The sequence below is a fragment of the Eleutherodactylus coqui genome, chromosome 3, assembly GCF_035609145.1.
Source record: "Eleutherodactylus coqui strain aEleCoq1 chromosome 3, aEleCoq1.hap1, whole genome shotgun sequence".
In the NCBI taxonomy this organism is placed as follows: Eukaryota; Metazoa; Chordata; class Amphibia; order Anura; family Eleutherodactylidae; genus Eleutherodactylus; species Eleutherodactylus coqui.
This window is the reverse complement of record NC_089839.1, coordinates 167785291-167802056: the sequence shown is the minus strand read 5'-3', so window position 1 is coordinate 167802056 and position 16766 is coordinate 167785291. Positions and strand designations below refer to the sequence as shown.

At 40.7% G+C, this 16766-nt stretch overlaps 1 protein-coding gene across 2 annotated transcripts in view; it reads left to right on the top strand.

Annotated features, from left to right (window-relative positions):
* Positions 1–16766, top strand: part of WNK2 (WNK lysine deficient protein kinase 2) — a 170811-nt gene that overhangs the window by 138130 nt on the left and 15915 nt on the right. For both annotated transcript variants that reach the window (XM_066596508.1, XM_066596507.1), the window contains exons 20-21: positions 1015–1967; positions 5093–5649. In XM_066596508.1, coding sequence (XP_066452605.1) covers positions 1015–1967; positions 5093–5649 — 1510 coding nt within the window. The remainder of the gene's footprint in view (positions 1–1014; positions 1968–5092; positions 5650–16766) is intronic.

Genomic DNA, 16766 nt, shown 5'->3' with positions numbered 1-16766 from the left:
CAGGAGGGCGCGTGGCCATCCTGGGTCAATACTTGTGTATAATTTATGCCAGAGACTAGTGTAAAATCAGAAGTGTATGCCAGGTTGGATTTGGCATATGTGTCTGTGAAGGTGCAGAGATGAGCCCAGCATGAGGTAGCGTGCACCTCTTCATATATTGAGTGCATTGTGCACCAAGGACAATGGTATGAAGACCATCATTTGAAATGCTGGTCTTAATAAATTTCCTCCATTGACTATAATGGGTCCTATCCAGAGGTTCTGTCACTTCACCTAAGAAAGAACAGAGCAGTATGCCTAGCTACCCCCCCCCCCCACCCCCACCCTCAGAGTCCATTTTGGGTCCAAAAATCCCTCCATGTTGCACTTTTGTAAAGCTAGCACAGATAAAGCTGTAGATGGTTGTCTTACAAAAGAATCCCTGTCCAGATGCACAGTTTGGACATCTAGATGTCATAGAGGAGACCAACAAACAAACCCATGTTGGGTAGACCAACAAACCCATGCTTTAGATGATTAGCTATTCATTTGAATGGCCGTTGCGTATCCTAACTGTCTCCTGCACGTATCCTAAGCTGCATTTAGTTATGCAAAGGTGCACACTGCATGGTGAAGCACTTCTGTTCATCTGATTTGGTGATTGATGGTGGTTTCTGTATCCAGAGACTCATTGAGCAGAACTTCTGAATTCTCACTTACCCTTTACTGATTGTATAATGTAGTCTAATACACTTTGGGAAGGAGTTTAAAAAAAAGCTATGGCTACATTTGTGACAAATGTATCTATAAAAAAAAAAAATACATGGGTGTCATCATTTTTTAATTTTATTGCCCCTTTTGTGCTTCTCTTGACAAGACTGGGGTTGTAGTTATTCAATTTCACAACCACTTCATTCTGTTGATCAGTGGGGTGCTAGGGAAACTGACCCACATCAATCATACATTCATGGCCAGCGCCTAGTAATAAATGTGTCTTTTGCTAACGTGTTTTGGTAATCTTTAAATTTCTTACAGATGAAAGGATTTCTGAAGACCTCCAACATGAGGGTCCTACAAATGAGAATAAGATGAATGCATCTGTCGGTCAGTCTGTTGTAACAGATGCATGTGACCAGTCTACGGGAATTCCTGCTTCCATGACGCAGTCCTCCTCAACAATCTCATCCTCTGAGCTGCAAACTCTTCCAGAATCCCTTTCCTTCCTCCAAGGAGATGCTCTAACTCTTAGTGCATCTGCTGTTCTACAACCAGTGATAGAAGCACAGCCTGACACTGTAGGCTCAGAAGGACTTCTACTAAAAGAGGCGCCAGTAGCACCTGTGCTACCTCATCCAGAGCACAAGTCAAGTGTGTTGCCACCCGAACAGACTTGCAGTTTGTTGACCACAAATGAAACTGTTCAGTCAGAACACACAATATGTGAAAATGGTCAAAAGCAGAGAGTTCCTCTGGAAAAAGTTCTCGATCTGAAGACTGAGCAAAAGGTGGTGTATGAATTGGATAGTGGTTCTCCTGTTGTAGTCCAGGTAAAGTCAGATACTGGTTTGACTATTCAGGGTATCCCAAGAACTGAACAGTTACATGTCATTCCAGAAGTTTCCCCAGCATTGCAACCTGTCTTACCGGCACAAGGCCAAAATTTAGTTTTGCCAGTGGTGAACTCAAATCTCCAGCAGTCAGGCATAGAATCTGATGGAGAAGGTCCACCTAGAGTGGAGTTCACAGATGACACGATTAAAACTTTAGATGAGAAACTCCGTACTTTACTATACCAAGAGTATGCTCCAGCAAATATGTCTGCTGGGACACCAGAGAACTCTGTCACTTTAGAAAATGCTCCAGAGGTCATTAACTCCCAGCCACTAAACCAGAACGTGAATGGAGAAGCTGTAAATCTATATAACTCTCACTCTGCTCTACTAGTCGATTATGGTGGTGATTTTGCTTGTAATTCATCAAATCAGAGGGTAAGTACCTTTTTGTAAGTAAATTTTTGATTTGCAAATTTCTATGTAATTTTGTGTACTGGAAACAAATGAAAACCAGGTCAAAAAGACCTAGAGTTGCCTCATGAATGGCTGTATTTGAACACCGGTTGCAACTATTCAAATGGAGTGGCCAGTCGGAAGCTCAACTGAGAGCTTTAGTACAGTGTGAACCTCCTTTTATTTTAATGCAGAGAGGTAAGTCATTGACTTTTGGCAGTGGCTCAGCTCTCATGGTGACAACTAGAACAGGCTTGTTGAAAATGTATTGTAAATTCTTTTCCAACATTTGCAGGAGACCGGTGAGGGGCCGCCTTACGCATAAGTTCTGTTTGTATTGCGTTTTGAGTCTTCCATCAGAGGTACACAGCGGAAAGTTTTTCCAAACATATACCTCTGCATGAAGACTCTGATGCGTATAGGCATAAAGTGGCATACGCGTCCCATAGGCTCCGATGTTAAAAACTGTATCGAAAAGATAGACTACACTTTTTATAAACTGCTAGAAAAAAGGTATACTGACACATACTGGTCAGAGGGGTGCCTTGTCTCCGACATTGAGGAATTCAGTTAACTTTGATCTAATGTGTACAAGCAGCTTAAGGGTGCGTTCACATGTTGCTTTGCTGAAAAATTTGTCTCTGGTTTTGGTGCAGATCTACCCCTTCAGTTTGCATTGAAATGGTAAAATCTGCTGCAGATGTGCAGCAAATTAGTGATGGGTGAATGCCCGCTAAAGGGGTTTTCTCATGATTAGTTGTCAAACTGCCCACAATAACTAGTACTGTTGCATTAAACATGTCGTGTTACTGTTCTCTCTGGGCTTTTCTGCTTTCCTCATCATTTCCTGATGTCATTGGGGTTAAAACGTTATCTGTGGACGTGTAGCAGAGCCGGGGCTCCTGACTAATACACTGCTTAGCTGCAACGAAAAAGACTAGGAGAATAGAGGGGGTAGCTGCAGTGATATGAAACAAGGCCATTGTCTGATTCGGACTGTCATCTCGCTATACGGCCATTTAAAAAAATACTCGGAGACTGCAGTCTGTGCCAGACACTGAGCAGTTTCTCTGGTGAGCTCCACCTCCCTACCACCATGCTACTCCCCCATCTTTATCTTTATCTGTCTGCATTATGGCTGCCCCAAACTAACTGTTTACAGCAACCTTGGTTATGTGACTTTTACTCTCCATATAGAACACAAGCTTCCATAAATGGCACTTTTTATTTATATTTTTTCTCCTGCTAATGGAGTCTATGGGGAATTAACGTCCCTCCACTTCTCTAAGTATGAGTGAGTGATGCCAATAATCAATCAGAGGCCAATGCAAAACACTTGTTCACACTATCCTTGTGGGCCTTACAATCACCACTTCCAGTTTAGGCCATAGTTACACAAGCAAGAAACTCATTTTTCTGCGATTTGTGATGCATTTTGCTAGAAAATTGCATCCCCATATTTCATGTGTGTGAATCGCATTTAGCTCCAATAGTAAAAATAAAAAAATTGCATCCTGCCCACATGAAAATTGCATTTATTAATTTATTTTTTTGGCTCCCATAGGAAAAATTTCTTGAACAGAATTGCCCAAACATAAAAACCTGCTGCAGTTTTTCTATCTTGCAGCATCACTGTGATTTGAAAATCACCCCCGTAATTAGAGCCATTTAAAATATTGGGTGCTTTTCACAATTTCTTTGCAACGTACAGAAATCGCGTGTGAAAATCGCTTGTGTAAATGCCCCTTAATGTATCATTGCATTAGACTTTTTGGCATACTGGATATTTCAGATGAAAGCTGTACTGTGCAGACCCACCCTAAAAGCCGTAAGATTGGGACGTATTTTCATTATCGCGCAGAATTCCATGGAGATCTATCCGCATAGAAAGCGCAGTGCTGAAGGACATAGTGCTGCCATAAACTGTTCCACCTCTTGAATGGCTTTGTAGTCCGGCTCCTAATGATGACAGAATTGGAAAGCAATTGAGCAGATAATATCACGGCTCATAAAAATGTATGAAACGTTTCTAATCAAACAGATAATAAATTTATAATGAAAGTTTCTGCTCTCTAAATGCATTCTATGCAAACATTGATCTCCCATGTCATCAGTGCGGTTCTGCATTTGGTATGATTTAGACTAACGAACATCTAACTTTGAGGGTGTTGCCTTCTGTCATCCCATGGAAATAAACCTAAGATTCACTGAAGAGATTCCTTGTGTGATCGCTTAGCATTGCCGTGATGGGAACATCTGTGTTGCGTTTGTCAGCTCGCCCTTCGTGGTTCGGGAGGCCACTTTACCTTTGCTGACAGTAATGTTTTGACAGGCTGTCGGATGTAATTTAGTCAGAAAGGTGTTTTTTTTTTTCTTTTGGAAGACTTTTTACGTTAATGATATAAAGAAAATTGAGATCGGGGAGAAATTGGAATGAGATTTGCTCAGTGTTTTGGTTAAGAAGATAGATTTTCCTTTTATATTACAAATTTAACCCCCTAAAGAGCTGGCATTTTTAGGGGTTTCCTTTTTGTTTTGTTTTTTTCATTTTTTTTCTTTTTTTTTATTCCAGCTTTCAAGATGCATAACTTTTATTTTTCGTTGTCATAGCAGTATGGATGCTTGTTTTTTGCGTGACAAGTTGTCTTTCAATGGTGCGATTTTTAATGTACAATATGATGCCCTAAAAAACGTTAAAATGCTTTAAAGTGAGGTGAATTGGAGAAATTAAGGGCATATTCATCTATTTCTGTGGTTTAGTACAACTATGGCGATGGCAATTTTTTTTGTTTTGTTTTTATAAAAAACTTTGTCGCCATATTCTGAACCCATAACTTTTTTTTTTCTATTGGTGGGGCTGTGAGGGCTTCCTTTTTTTTTTTTTTTTTTTTTTTTTTAAACTATAGAGCGAACTGTAATTTTTATTCACATCTCTTTTTTTGGCCACATACGACTTTTTCTTTTTCATTTTTGCCGCTCAACAGATTAAATGCTTGGTATAGGGGAAGCTAGCTTCACTGCAAATAGAACTAAACTTTAGACTTGAGCAGTTTTTTAGCTCTCCGTGTGAATTTTCATGGTTTAATCTTATTTCTTTTGTTTTTTAGGGTCAAGCACACAGGTATGATTTCGAAGATCAGAGAAGGGAAAGTGCCATAGAGAGATCTCCCAAAAAGAGATCACATCATGCTGATAAGTCTAAAACTATTGGAAGATTTTCAGTCATGAGTACCGAAGACGAGGTGACCATAACCTCTCCAAGTTACCTGAGGTTTTCTGCACCACCAGATGTGTATCTAGATCAACTTCCATCACAACCAGTCAAGACCTCAGTACCACGTGCTCACACATCGTCACCTATAAACTCTCTCTTTTGTGGACATGTATCTAGTGATTCAGGGGATGAAATCCCTCCACCAAAACCCAAAGATTCCCCTTCAACCCCAAGCAAAGGGGCCACTAATGATTTCATGAAGAAAGCTGCTGCTTTTTTGCATCGAAAGGCCAGTATGCAAAGTCCAGATTCTCCTAATGGCCAGACCACGAAAATCCCATCAATAAATGTAACATCTTTTCATTCGCAGTCTTCCTATATGAGCAGCGATAATGATTCTGAGTTTGAAGATGCCGATATGAAAAAGGAGCTACAGAATCTTAGAGAAAAGTATGTATCCTAGTTGGTAGACTTCTGGTTCTTGTATTCACAATTTAGTATGGGTTGCCTTTAATTTGCTAGGGCATCTTGGCATCATTTATGGTTTCTACCTGGCCACCAACCATGGGAACTCGTAGGGATTGTCTATTGAAAAGCATTACCAATTAATTAATTGAACTTGGATAGTTGTTTCTAATATTTTACCTTATTTTATTCTAGTTTTAACTGTACTAAACCATGTAGGGTAATTAGCACAGTCTTTTATTTATTTTTTTTAACTTGCAGTTTTTCAAGCCAAAGCCAGAAGTAGGTCCAGCAGAAGGAAGTAGTATAAAACCTTCCTTCCTAATTTATCTTTTTGAATAGACATCTGGCTTTGGGATTAAAATGCCAAAAAAACAACTCTTTTTCCCCCAAAAAAGTTGTGTGAGATCATCCAAACAGTTGTACCGTTCATGTTTTTTTTTATTGTGCACATTGAGTAAACCTCCACTTTACAGGTAGAAGTGAACCTTGAGCTTTATCAACCTGTAGATCCCCCTCTTTAGCAGCAGTCTCCTTGAAGAAATTTTTACTGTGACTAAAAATAAGATTTGCACAATGTTGACCAGGAATTTTAGACTATCCCTCCTTGCAAATATTTCAGTTCAGCAATATTTCTGGCATGCCTTGCATGCATGGCTCTCTTCAGGTCAGGCAACAGCATTTGATATAGTTAAGGTCAGGGCTCTGAGCTTCAATCCAAATGCATCTTTTTCAACCATTGTTTAATTGATACTTGTGTGCTTTGGGTTATTTGTCTTGTTGCATGATCTCAGCTTGAGATCATGAACGGTTTCCCTTATACAATGGTCTAACTGTTTGTTACTAGTTTAGTTTTATTTTATGCTGGATTGTAATTTTAAATTACACCGAGCAGCTCTTTTATTAGTGACACCCATCTGGACCTACTTTGGTCTAAAGCACCACAGAAATCTATCGTTGCAGCTATCTGGTAACAGAGGACCCAAGGAATGCCAGTAAGACCTTCCCAACACCATTACTCCGCTTCCACCAGTATAAACTGTTATCACCTGACAGGACGGGTTCTTCGATTTGTGCTGCTTGCATCAAATTCTGACACGTATAACCTTAGTATGGTGCTACAGAGATCTGGATTCACCTGATCAAGCAGTGGTTTTCCACTTCTCAGTGATCCAATTATTGTGCTTTTTTGCCCACTAGAATCTTGCTTTTCTGTTTCTCTAAGCAATGGTGCTAGAACTGATCTTCTGCTGTTTTTCTTTCTTCACGCAAATGGGAGAAGAGTTGTACTTTTAAGCTTGTACGTTCGAGCAGCAGCATTATATTTGGCTGCAATTTGCTTGACTGTGCAGATGTTTGTCAGAACAACTCTTGACATCCTTCTAACCCCTTTCGGCAACATAGGTTTACGTTCAGAGGATCTCCCTTCACTAAATGGTTTATCCACAGTCGTAACATTCTTGGCATACTTTTTAGACACCAATGCAGGAGAAAATCCCATAAGTTTGGCAACATATGAAATCCTGGCTACATCTAGTCTAGCACCGATGACCAGACCTTGTTGGAAGTCTCTCAGATAGCTCGTTTTTTTCCCCCCTATTCTAATATGGATTCACACTAAAGCTGATCCACCGAAAGCCTACTCACTTAATTTTACTCCGCTCTTTGGGATCACTTATCTAATTTCCATACAAGTAAGCGCAAATCGTGAGAGGTCCGGGGTTTCTAATAAAGCTGCCATTCGGTATAGACAACAAGGACCACATTGTATTAATAATGCAGATAATTTCACTGTTGCTCACAACTAGAACTCTCCCAGCTCCCCACGGTGAGTGCCATATTGGGCCTAGAAACCCGGCCCGATTATTGCACTCGTCATCGTACCCGTGGATGCAAGGAATTTTTCATGCAAAAACTTATGGCGTTACTTCTATAAAATTGTGACCCTTGAGCTGAAACAAAGCAACGGAGTGCTTTCTCGCAATGTACCCTGTCGGGTCCCCCTTTTTACTTTGGACGAATATTGCTGGAAGTTGCTCATTTTACTTTTTTCTTTCTTTTCATCTGATAGTCAGCCCACGTAAAAGTACCCTTAGAGTAGTTGAAAAAGTATAGTTTTTCAGTAGGGAGTATGAGAACCTGCTGCCAGACATTATTGGCAACACTTATCGCCTAGAGGGGAAAAAAGGATTGGACGTGGATATTTAATATGCCCAGGTCTTTAGGTAACACGAGATATTGGGTAACGGAAGGGCTGTCACCACACATTGCGTTGTCTGGTAATTAATCTGCTGTACATGGCCAGCTTTAGACAGACTACACCTGGAATATTCGTTATGGTTTATGTATTGTACAACAGGCGTCCTTACTTTTGTGCTTTGGTCTCTGCTGTGTATTACGACGTCCCTTCCTAATCCTCAGATCTAGCTGCTGTCTTGATTAACTAATGATCCCCATTTCTTACATCTAAGCAGTCCTCTATCATCTTGACTATTATTGTAAAGACTTGAATATATAATATGATGAATTCCATAACCTGTTAACTTCACAAAAGTTTTGAAGTCCTTGACAGTGTGGAATAATGGGATATGACGCAAACCATCTCCTCTGCCTGCATTAGTCATTCTATAATAATTTTCAGAATTGCAGTTAAATGATATATAGATTTTGTTTGTAGTTTTTCTTAGTGGTATTTGAATGTGTTTTTTCTGGTTTTCCATGGTTATGACTTCGCTACAATTCTGAACCTCCCACTAAGATTTCATACATGTAATGTACCAGCAGGAAAGAACCTCATATTACTGGAACCACATTAAATGGGACATCTCATTTTTTATTGTGATACAATAGAATTTGGTAGGGTTGTATGTAATTTTCATAATCCATCTTCAGACACTTCAATCATACATAGCAAATCTTCATGGTATCTGAACAAACCATTTTAGAAGGTTCCCTAAAAATATCATCTTGTGACTTGTTACTGATGCCTCCAGCGATCACCTAAAGTATGTGGAGGAATCAGACGGTATGTGATACATTTCTCTGCAGTGACACCACAGGTCAAATTGAGCATTACATGGACAGCATGCAATTCTCCGACTTCGAGGCCTCTAGTGAGTGAGGTGTAATCTTTAACCACTATGATGTGCAGCTGATTGATAAAGGAGGTCATGGATGAAGGCTGCCTCTAACTCAGTTTTATAATATGGTATATATGAAAACTTTGGTCAACTTTTGACATGAGACATTGCAGTGTTCCTTGCTGATTTATATTAACTCAATATACTGTAACTTAACATCTTAATGATCAGCTACTTTTTGCTTTTTTTCATTCTGTTTTTGCATCCCAGACTTGCAATGCACTCCTGTCTATAAAGTTCCTCAAATTTGGAGGTTGCCTGTAACACAGAAGCGGAGGCTCCAGGAATATGATTTTCAGACTGTCATTCTTGTGTAGGAAAGCTACAAAGAAACTCCATCACACCCTACACAAGGATGACTGTCTAAAAATCATATTCCCGGACCCTCCGCTTCTGTGTTACAGGCAACCTCCAAATTTGAGGAACTTTTTATAATCAGGAGTGCATTGCCCTCCGACACGCAAAAAGGAACTTATTTATATAATGTAAGGAGCTGTAAGACTTGGTGACATGTCCGGACTGCAGACAGGATAGAAATCCCCAATACATGGCAGGACTATAAGATCCTGGAGACAGTTACATGTTCCACGTCTGATGTTGTGTACTTGATCCTGTGCAGGGAATGTTCTATTAGGAGGCTTTATGTTGGCTACAAAGGACAAAACCGTAAAAAGCAGAGAAAGACAGAATTACCTGTGGCCAAGCACATTTCTAGTCACGGACACAACATAGACGATACGAAAGCTATGATACTGAAAGGCAATTTCAAGTCACAAAGCCATATAAATTTATATTCCCAAATTCTTCTAACAACTTTTTATTCTTTCAATAGAGGGCTAAATTCTTCATGGAGAATTTATGCGTGACTGGGAAGTATAAGAAAAATATAGCACAGATAACACTGCTGGCCTGGTGACCCAACCCCCCCGACACTAAAGGCCCATTTACATCGGCAGTTGATCACTCAAAAATCGCTCAAACGACAGTTTGAGTGACCGCTTTGAGTGATCATTTTTCATAAACTATTAAGTAGCTACTCAGCTACTTAAGTACCAAAAAGGTGTGCAATTGAAGCCTTCGCTGAACGCCGTTAATAGTTCTCCATGGGGAAACAATGCTATCAGCACTCTCCGTGGATACAGTGATTTTTAGGTTAGCTTGAATTTAACGATCAGCTAACAGTGACCGAAAAGTGGATAATGGGCGCACATTTACACGCACCGATTAACGCTAAAACGGTCGCCGATTAGCGTTTTTTTTTAGCGATCGGCTGGTGTAAATAGGGACCATAAAACCTTAAGGCCTCATGTCCATGGGGAAAATCAGGCCCGCTACGGATTCTACATGTAGAATCTGCAGCGGGTCCCTCCTGCCCCGTGGACATGAGCGCTTAAAGTAGGAATTTAAAAGAATTAACTCACCCGCAGCGGACTGAGAAGGTCTTCTCTTCCTCACGGCCGGATCTTCTTTTTTGGCCGGCGGATGAACTCGTCACACCGGCGGCACGTCGGCGGCGTGCCGCGCATGTGCCGGGCACATCCGCCGAGCCGAAGCAAGAAAGATCCGGCCGCGAGGAAGAGAAGACCTTCCCTGTCCGCTGCGGGTGAGTTAATTCTTTTAAATTCCTATTTTAGGTCTCCCGCGGATCCGGACAGCTTCCATAGGCTTCAATAAAAGCCTGCGGGAGCCATCCCCGCGGGAGACCCGCACGAAAATGGAGCATGGTCCAGATTTTTTCATGCTCCATTTTTTTTTTAAATCCCTTTTATTGACCATCCGCGGGTATTTATCTACCCGCGGGTGGTCAATGCATTCCTATGGGATGCGGATCCGCGTGCTGGAGGAGTTAAAATCCGCTGCGGATTTTAATTCTTCTTTTGCCCGTGGACATGAGGCCTAACTCCCTTATCAGTGACCATTTAAGGATGTTTGTATTTCTGTTCTGCTATTCTTTTAAGTGCAAATTATTCACATCCATGTCTGTGCCTTGTCATAAGTATGTGTGTATACATATGCATGCCTCTTCGGATCTATTTCATTATGCCTTGATAATGGACCCTGAAAGGTTCAAAAGTTTGCATTAACATCATGTGTTTTTGTTAGCCATTAAAAGGTATATCTACAAGATTACGTGGTTTCTCTTGCTGGGAACAATCACATTTTGTAGTATTTATTGATACAATTTTGGTGTACATATGACTTTTCGATTATTTTTTATTTTTTCTGAGAAACAGGGTGACTAAAAAAAACCCGCAATTCTGGCTTTTTTTTTTTTTTTCTGACGACATTTAGACAAAGGAGTAAGTGTTACTTTGATAGACCGGACTTTTATGGACGCACCGATACCAAATGTTTCTTGTTCTATCTAACACCTGTAAAAATTAGAGTCCCCACAGGGCACAAGAACTTGCTAGCAAAATGTTAGGTGCACCGTTCAGACACAATCCTCTGCTTCTGTGTCTGGTAGGTATTGGCGTCGTCCTGCTCTCCCTGTTCACTGAACTTTCATTTATTCTCTTCCAGCACTCATAGGGTTAATTGCTTCTGGGCCTTCTGCTCAGCTGATGCACCTTTTCTAATCACCGCCCTATATAGCTGCCCTCGGCCTTTCAGACAATGCTGTAGTGTTGTGTGATTCAACTCCATGTTTAGCCCCTGCTCTGGCAGTTTCCTTGCCACCTTGCTTTCTGCTCCTGTTATGTGTCGTCCGTTCGTGTATCCAGCTGTCTGTTATCCTTGTAAGTCTGCCTCTCTCTGTTTATCCTTATCAGTCTGTACCTCATTTGTTCCTGTATGCCCCAGTATTGTTCTATCATTTGTTTTATAGGTGTTCTGTCCTGTCAGGGTCAGTTAGCACCTAGAAGACCGTGGGATCGTCCCTATGGGGATGGCCGCCCCGCTTATAGGCAGGGGTCTCCCTCTGCTGGTTATCAGCTCAGGGCAAGATACTTTCCCTAGTTTCCATCTGCATACGGGGTTTGTATATCCGGTATCTTACCTCCCACGCTGGGGTCGGCTGTCAACCGTGCTGGATTGGATCATCACCTACCCGGTAGGTTGACACAGTGGTTCCACATCCACAGTCGTTACACAAAACTTATTTTTGCCGGGTATTACTTTATTTTTATTATTTTCTGTGACACACGGTGCAATTTTGTTATCTTTTTCATAGACTTTTTTTTTATTAGGGGTAAAAATCTTAAACAATATCTTTTTTGATTTTATAGTGTGTTTATATTTCGTTTTGGACATTTTAATATGTAATTTGAATAGTTTTAGATTTACAGGGCAAATATAGCAACAGTTTTGGTTGGCATTGAAGGTTGGTCATCTTCTGTGTGTGTGTGTGTGTATGGATGTTTAGAATGTATATAATATAATCTGTTTTGTTTTTTTTCTTTACTTTTGTAAGTTTTATTTTTTTAACCATCTATGTCCTTGATGATGTCATAAGACCTGTGGAGGGCATTCACATTGTGTTTTTTTTTTTTTTTTCATGTGCTTAAATTTCACACTTTCCACTGTAGCTGGGGCATCTATAGGAGCCCCCATTACAGGGAAAAAACTCATTTGTAGTGACAATAGTCACTGGCAGAGCTGATCTGGGTTTACTAGGACTGTTCATCTCTGCTGTAGCGGAACCGACACTTCTGCATTCAGTTTTTAGTACATAGCGCTCATTTAGCGCTATGAACTCGGGAAAGGAGAAGGCAGAAGTGGTTGCAAACCTGCTTCTTCCTTCTCCGGGAACTTTGCTGTGTCTGACAGCTGAGGACCTGACCCGCTCCTGCTTGATTGCAGGAGCAGAGTCTTCAATCCTGCACTGTATTTTTGCTGTCGGTAGGGATTAAAGCCCAGTACCAAGTTCTGTAAATTTACCATGCTTGGTCCTTAAGGGGTTAAGTGCAAATAAGACGGTGGTGCTTATAATCAGATTGCTGGTGTAGATTGACCTGAATTTGTTAATGTCTGCTATTTGTCTGCTGTTTTTTTATTCTTCTCTTATGAATATCCCTTATTGCGTTTAATTGCATCACAAACCCTATTGATCTCTATGCCTCAAACCTCCTCAATTTAACCTAATGAAGTGAAAGCTAGTTACCAAGTCATAATACTGGCCTCCTGTTTTTCTGACTTTGACAAGTTATTTAAATTACTATAGTGTTGCATGTCAGCAGTCATCCACTTCTCATGTGTGACTGAAATACAAGATCAAAGCAGGCTGTGTTGTTGCACACTGACATTTATAGAACCAACCTTTGGTAAATCTTTTCTTTCTCCCTACGTCTAAGCCCAGTCATTGTAAGAACCCCAAAACTTTTCCTTTTAATTTAAATAGATAACCAAATTGCCCTCGATATTGCTAGCAGATCCCTACCCTGGCATAAATTGTGGTGGGGGAGGTAAAGATTTTTCCACCATATACTCATTATATATAGAAGCACCTCCCAAATTCCCCATAAACTCCACCGCACAGAATAATACAGTGCAGTGAGACTCTCTATGCGTGAGAAGTATATTAAAGATTAACCTAAACAGACAAAAGAATCTAGGCCAAAGAGGAGTCAAATAAGGTAACTGATAACTAGACTTTTGGTTTCTTAGGTTATGCGCAAATAAGGAAGATTAAACAATACCTCTGCATTGCCAGTTATTGGATGGCAGCATTGCTGCAAATCAATGTCTGACCCTTTATACAGGTCTTTAGAACAATGATTGGGAAGTGAAAACCAAGCCTCCTCACACACCTTCTAGTTGCTCTCCTTAAGGAGTGATGTTAGTGTTACCCTTCCCGACCCACATCGTAGGCCTCTCGCTAGCCAAACCAGAAACCTACTGCACACTGATGAGGGGCTAAACCCCCAAAACAGCTGTCTGTGTATGGATTCTGGCTTGATATGCTCCTACCCACGTGGTTCATGGGGCATGAGCATGTCACTAGATTCTAGGATTGATGAACTGTGTTTTTGAACTTTTGACCAGTGACCGCACTGACAAAACCAGTGCTCTTTTTGAAAAATTTACAAGACTTACATCCAGTACATTTATAAGTGCCCCTTTGTAGATTATCCTTCAGCCATGTGCCTATATTTTCATTGGGACACAAATGACGGTGTAACAGTCTATCTCTAATTTTACATCCTCGCCTATATGTAACACATTGTCCCAAGGTGAGCACCTCCAAGTCAGGGTCACTCCTCAGAATGTTCCAATATCGTCCAATTTTCCATACTTTCCATGGCCCTCATGTCTAACCGTTCTACACTACTCTGGTTTAGGACAGGGTACTAACAACTTCTCTTTTCTGAGTCTGTGCGAATCTACAAGCAGATTCCTCAATATCCCTTGGATAGTTTCTCTCAATAAGCCTGCCTCTTATCTCCATTGGCTTTACTTCAAAGGCCTCATTCCTAGAACGATTTCTACTTCTCCTTAAAACGAAAAAGGTTTGGTACCGTATTAGCCAGTAGAGCAAAATGTGATTTTATTCTCAGCAAGAAAAGCCAAGTAATCTTGTAGATGATACCTTTTTAATGGCTGACAAAAATACATGATGTTATAGCGAGCTTTCAAACCTACTTCGGGTTCTTCCTTGGGCTGATAAGCCTTCTGTTTAAAGAGGGGGAAAAGTATGTCATTGAGCACAACCTACGCTAGTTGCAGGATCAGCCCATTATGTTGATATTGGACATCCCTCTGACTCAGAAAGTGCCCCACAGCCCCAGCATAAAAGATGGAGCTATAAAGGGCCTCCACATCAAAATTCACTAATTTTTTTTTTGTCCATCACCACGACCTCATCCAAACATTATAACACATCCACCGTGTTACATGCATATGATGGTAGTGCCTCAACAAATGGACACAATATTCGATCAACATATCTACTGACGTTTTGTGATATACTGTTGATGCGCAACACAATAGGGTGCAGATGGGATATCCCCTTGTGTACTTTTGGTAGGCAGTAATACGTGGTTATTAGTATATGTTTTGACTCCTAATAAACCACGGATTCTGACTGATGAGGCCCATTTCTTTAGCATGGAACAAAAAAAAATCACACAACTGACCAGCAACCGCATCGTAATCTATATTGTAATTTCTTACATGTCTCCACATAGGGGGTGATAGTCCATGATGACCCCCGCCCCCCCTTTGATGGCTTGATCATAATAGTGTGATCTGATTCCAGCTCCAGCAGAGATTGAATTTAATCAGGTGATAAATTACTGACTTGAAGACTTTTAAAACTTGGTAGTTTTACGAAGATCTTCCACAACAGTTTTCTCAAAAATATCAATATGGGGACAGAGTCTAAATTCAGTTTGGATTTGAATCTCCAACTAGTATGATAGGCACTTCTGTATCGGCTATCATGTTTTCACTGATTTTATCTTTATAGTCTCAGAGTAAGCCATTATTCCCCTGAACAGCAGCATTTCCAAATCCAAGATGGAGATGTGGCGCTTGGCCACCTTTAACTTTGAGACGCTCCAGATTTTAAGGCCTTTGCTGTTCAGCATTAGTAATTTTAGACTTTTTGTAATTCTCACAAGCGCAACAAGTTGTGATACTGTGTTCTGATACCTTTTTGTTATAGCCAGCAGTAGCTCTCCAGCAGTTGTGCATGGAGAGCTAAGATTAGACCGTCAATGATCCTTGGCCACCCAAGAGCCACTTTTGGTTATTACTAAGCAGTATGTTCTGAGCATGTCCCAGAAGACTTGCCATTTTGGAGGTGCTCTGTCAAGGGTCGAATTGTGATGACTGTACGATTGGGTCAAAGTTCAGATCTTTGAACTTGCTCATTTTTCCTGTTTCCAACAAATTAACTTCAAGAAGTGACTCTTCACTTGCTACCTAATATATGCCTTCCCTGTACAGGTGACATTGTAACAAGATAATCACTTGCCCTGTCAGGGGTTTTAATGCCACCAGTAATCGATGTATATTCTGGTTTTCTTGTTTTGCTTTTTCTTTGAGTACCAAATATATACAAAAATTTTAGAATGATAGAGGTATCAAAATGACACCTTACAGTATTGCACATAGTGATCACTGCCCTTTATCCTTCATCCCCCAATTGCTTTGAGATCCTGGCACTGTATTTGCCATTTCAGTAAATCCATGGCCTGACCCAGAATCAAGATCATCTGTGCATTTAGGTATATTGCCTTATTGAATGTCGTTGTATATATGGTGCCCACAGAGATACTTAACCGGGAGCAAATTAGATATTTCCAGCATTGCACAAGGGTATGTGTGTGGAGCATGCTTGTTCCAGCACAATAAACTAAAGGAATCCACTTAAGACAAATTAGTATAACAGAACTTCTGACTGCAGAAGATAAAGACAAATGCAAGACTCGAAACAAAAAATAAGCTTTATTATCTTACTGAAAATGTTCAAAATGACTGTCGGCAGCTATACAAAAATGTACACGGATGAGCGTAGCGGAATGGAAGAATGCCAACATGTCCATGTCATTAAGGCAAGAACATGGTCTCTGCCCTCTTCCTGTGCTGCCAAGCAGCAAGCAGGCAATCCTATGCGTCAGTCTGAATGCGAAATCTACGTGTTCAGCTTGTGCGTTTCATCCAGTTACCCCATAAAAAATTACCATTTTACAGTCTTCATTTCTATATGACATTGCCGCCATACTCTGTATCACCTGGCATTGTGCTTCATGTTGTGTCTTACGGGAGACGCACTGGCATCCTGCGTCATAACATGATGCGTCTACATTCCTTTTCTGATTTGCATCTTGGCCTTGTGTAAGAAAAATGTACCCTTTAGATAACAGATTTATTTTATTTCACCACTTTGCATTAAAGTAACCCTCCCTTTTCGGGGAAAAATATCTGTCCTGGGACCAGAGAGGTAGGGTTTATAACCTGCTGTTCTTCTCTGCTGACATCCCTCTGATTTGCCAGCTTCGGCCCCTATTTTCAGCTGTC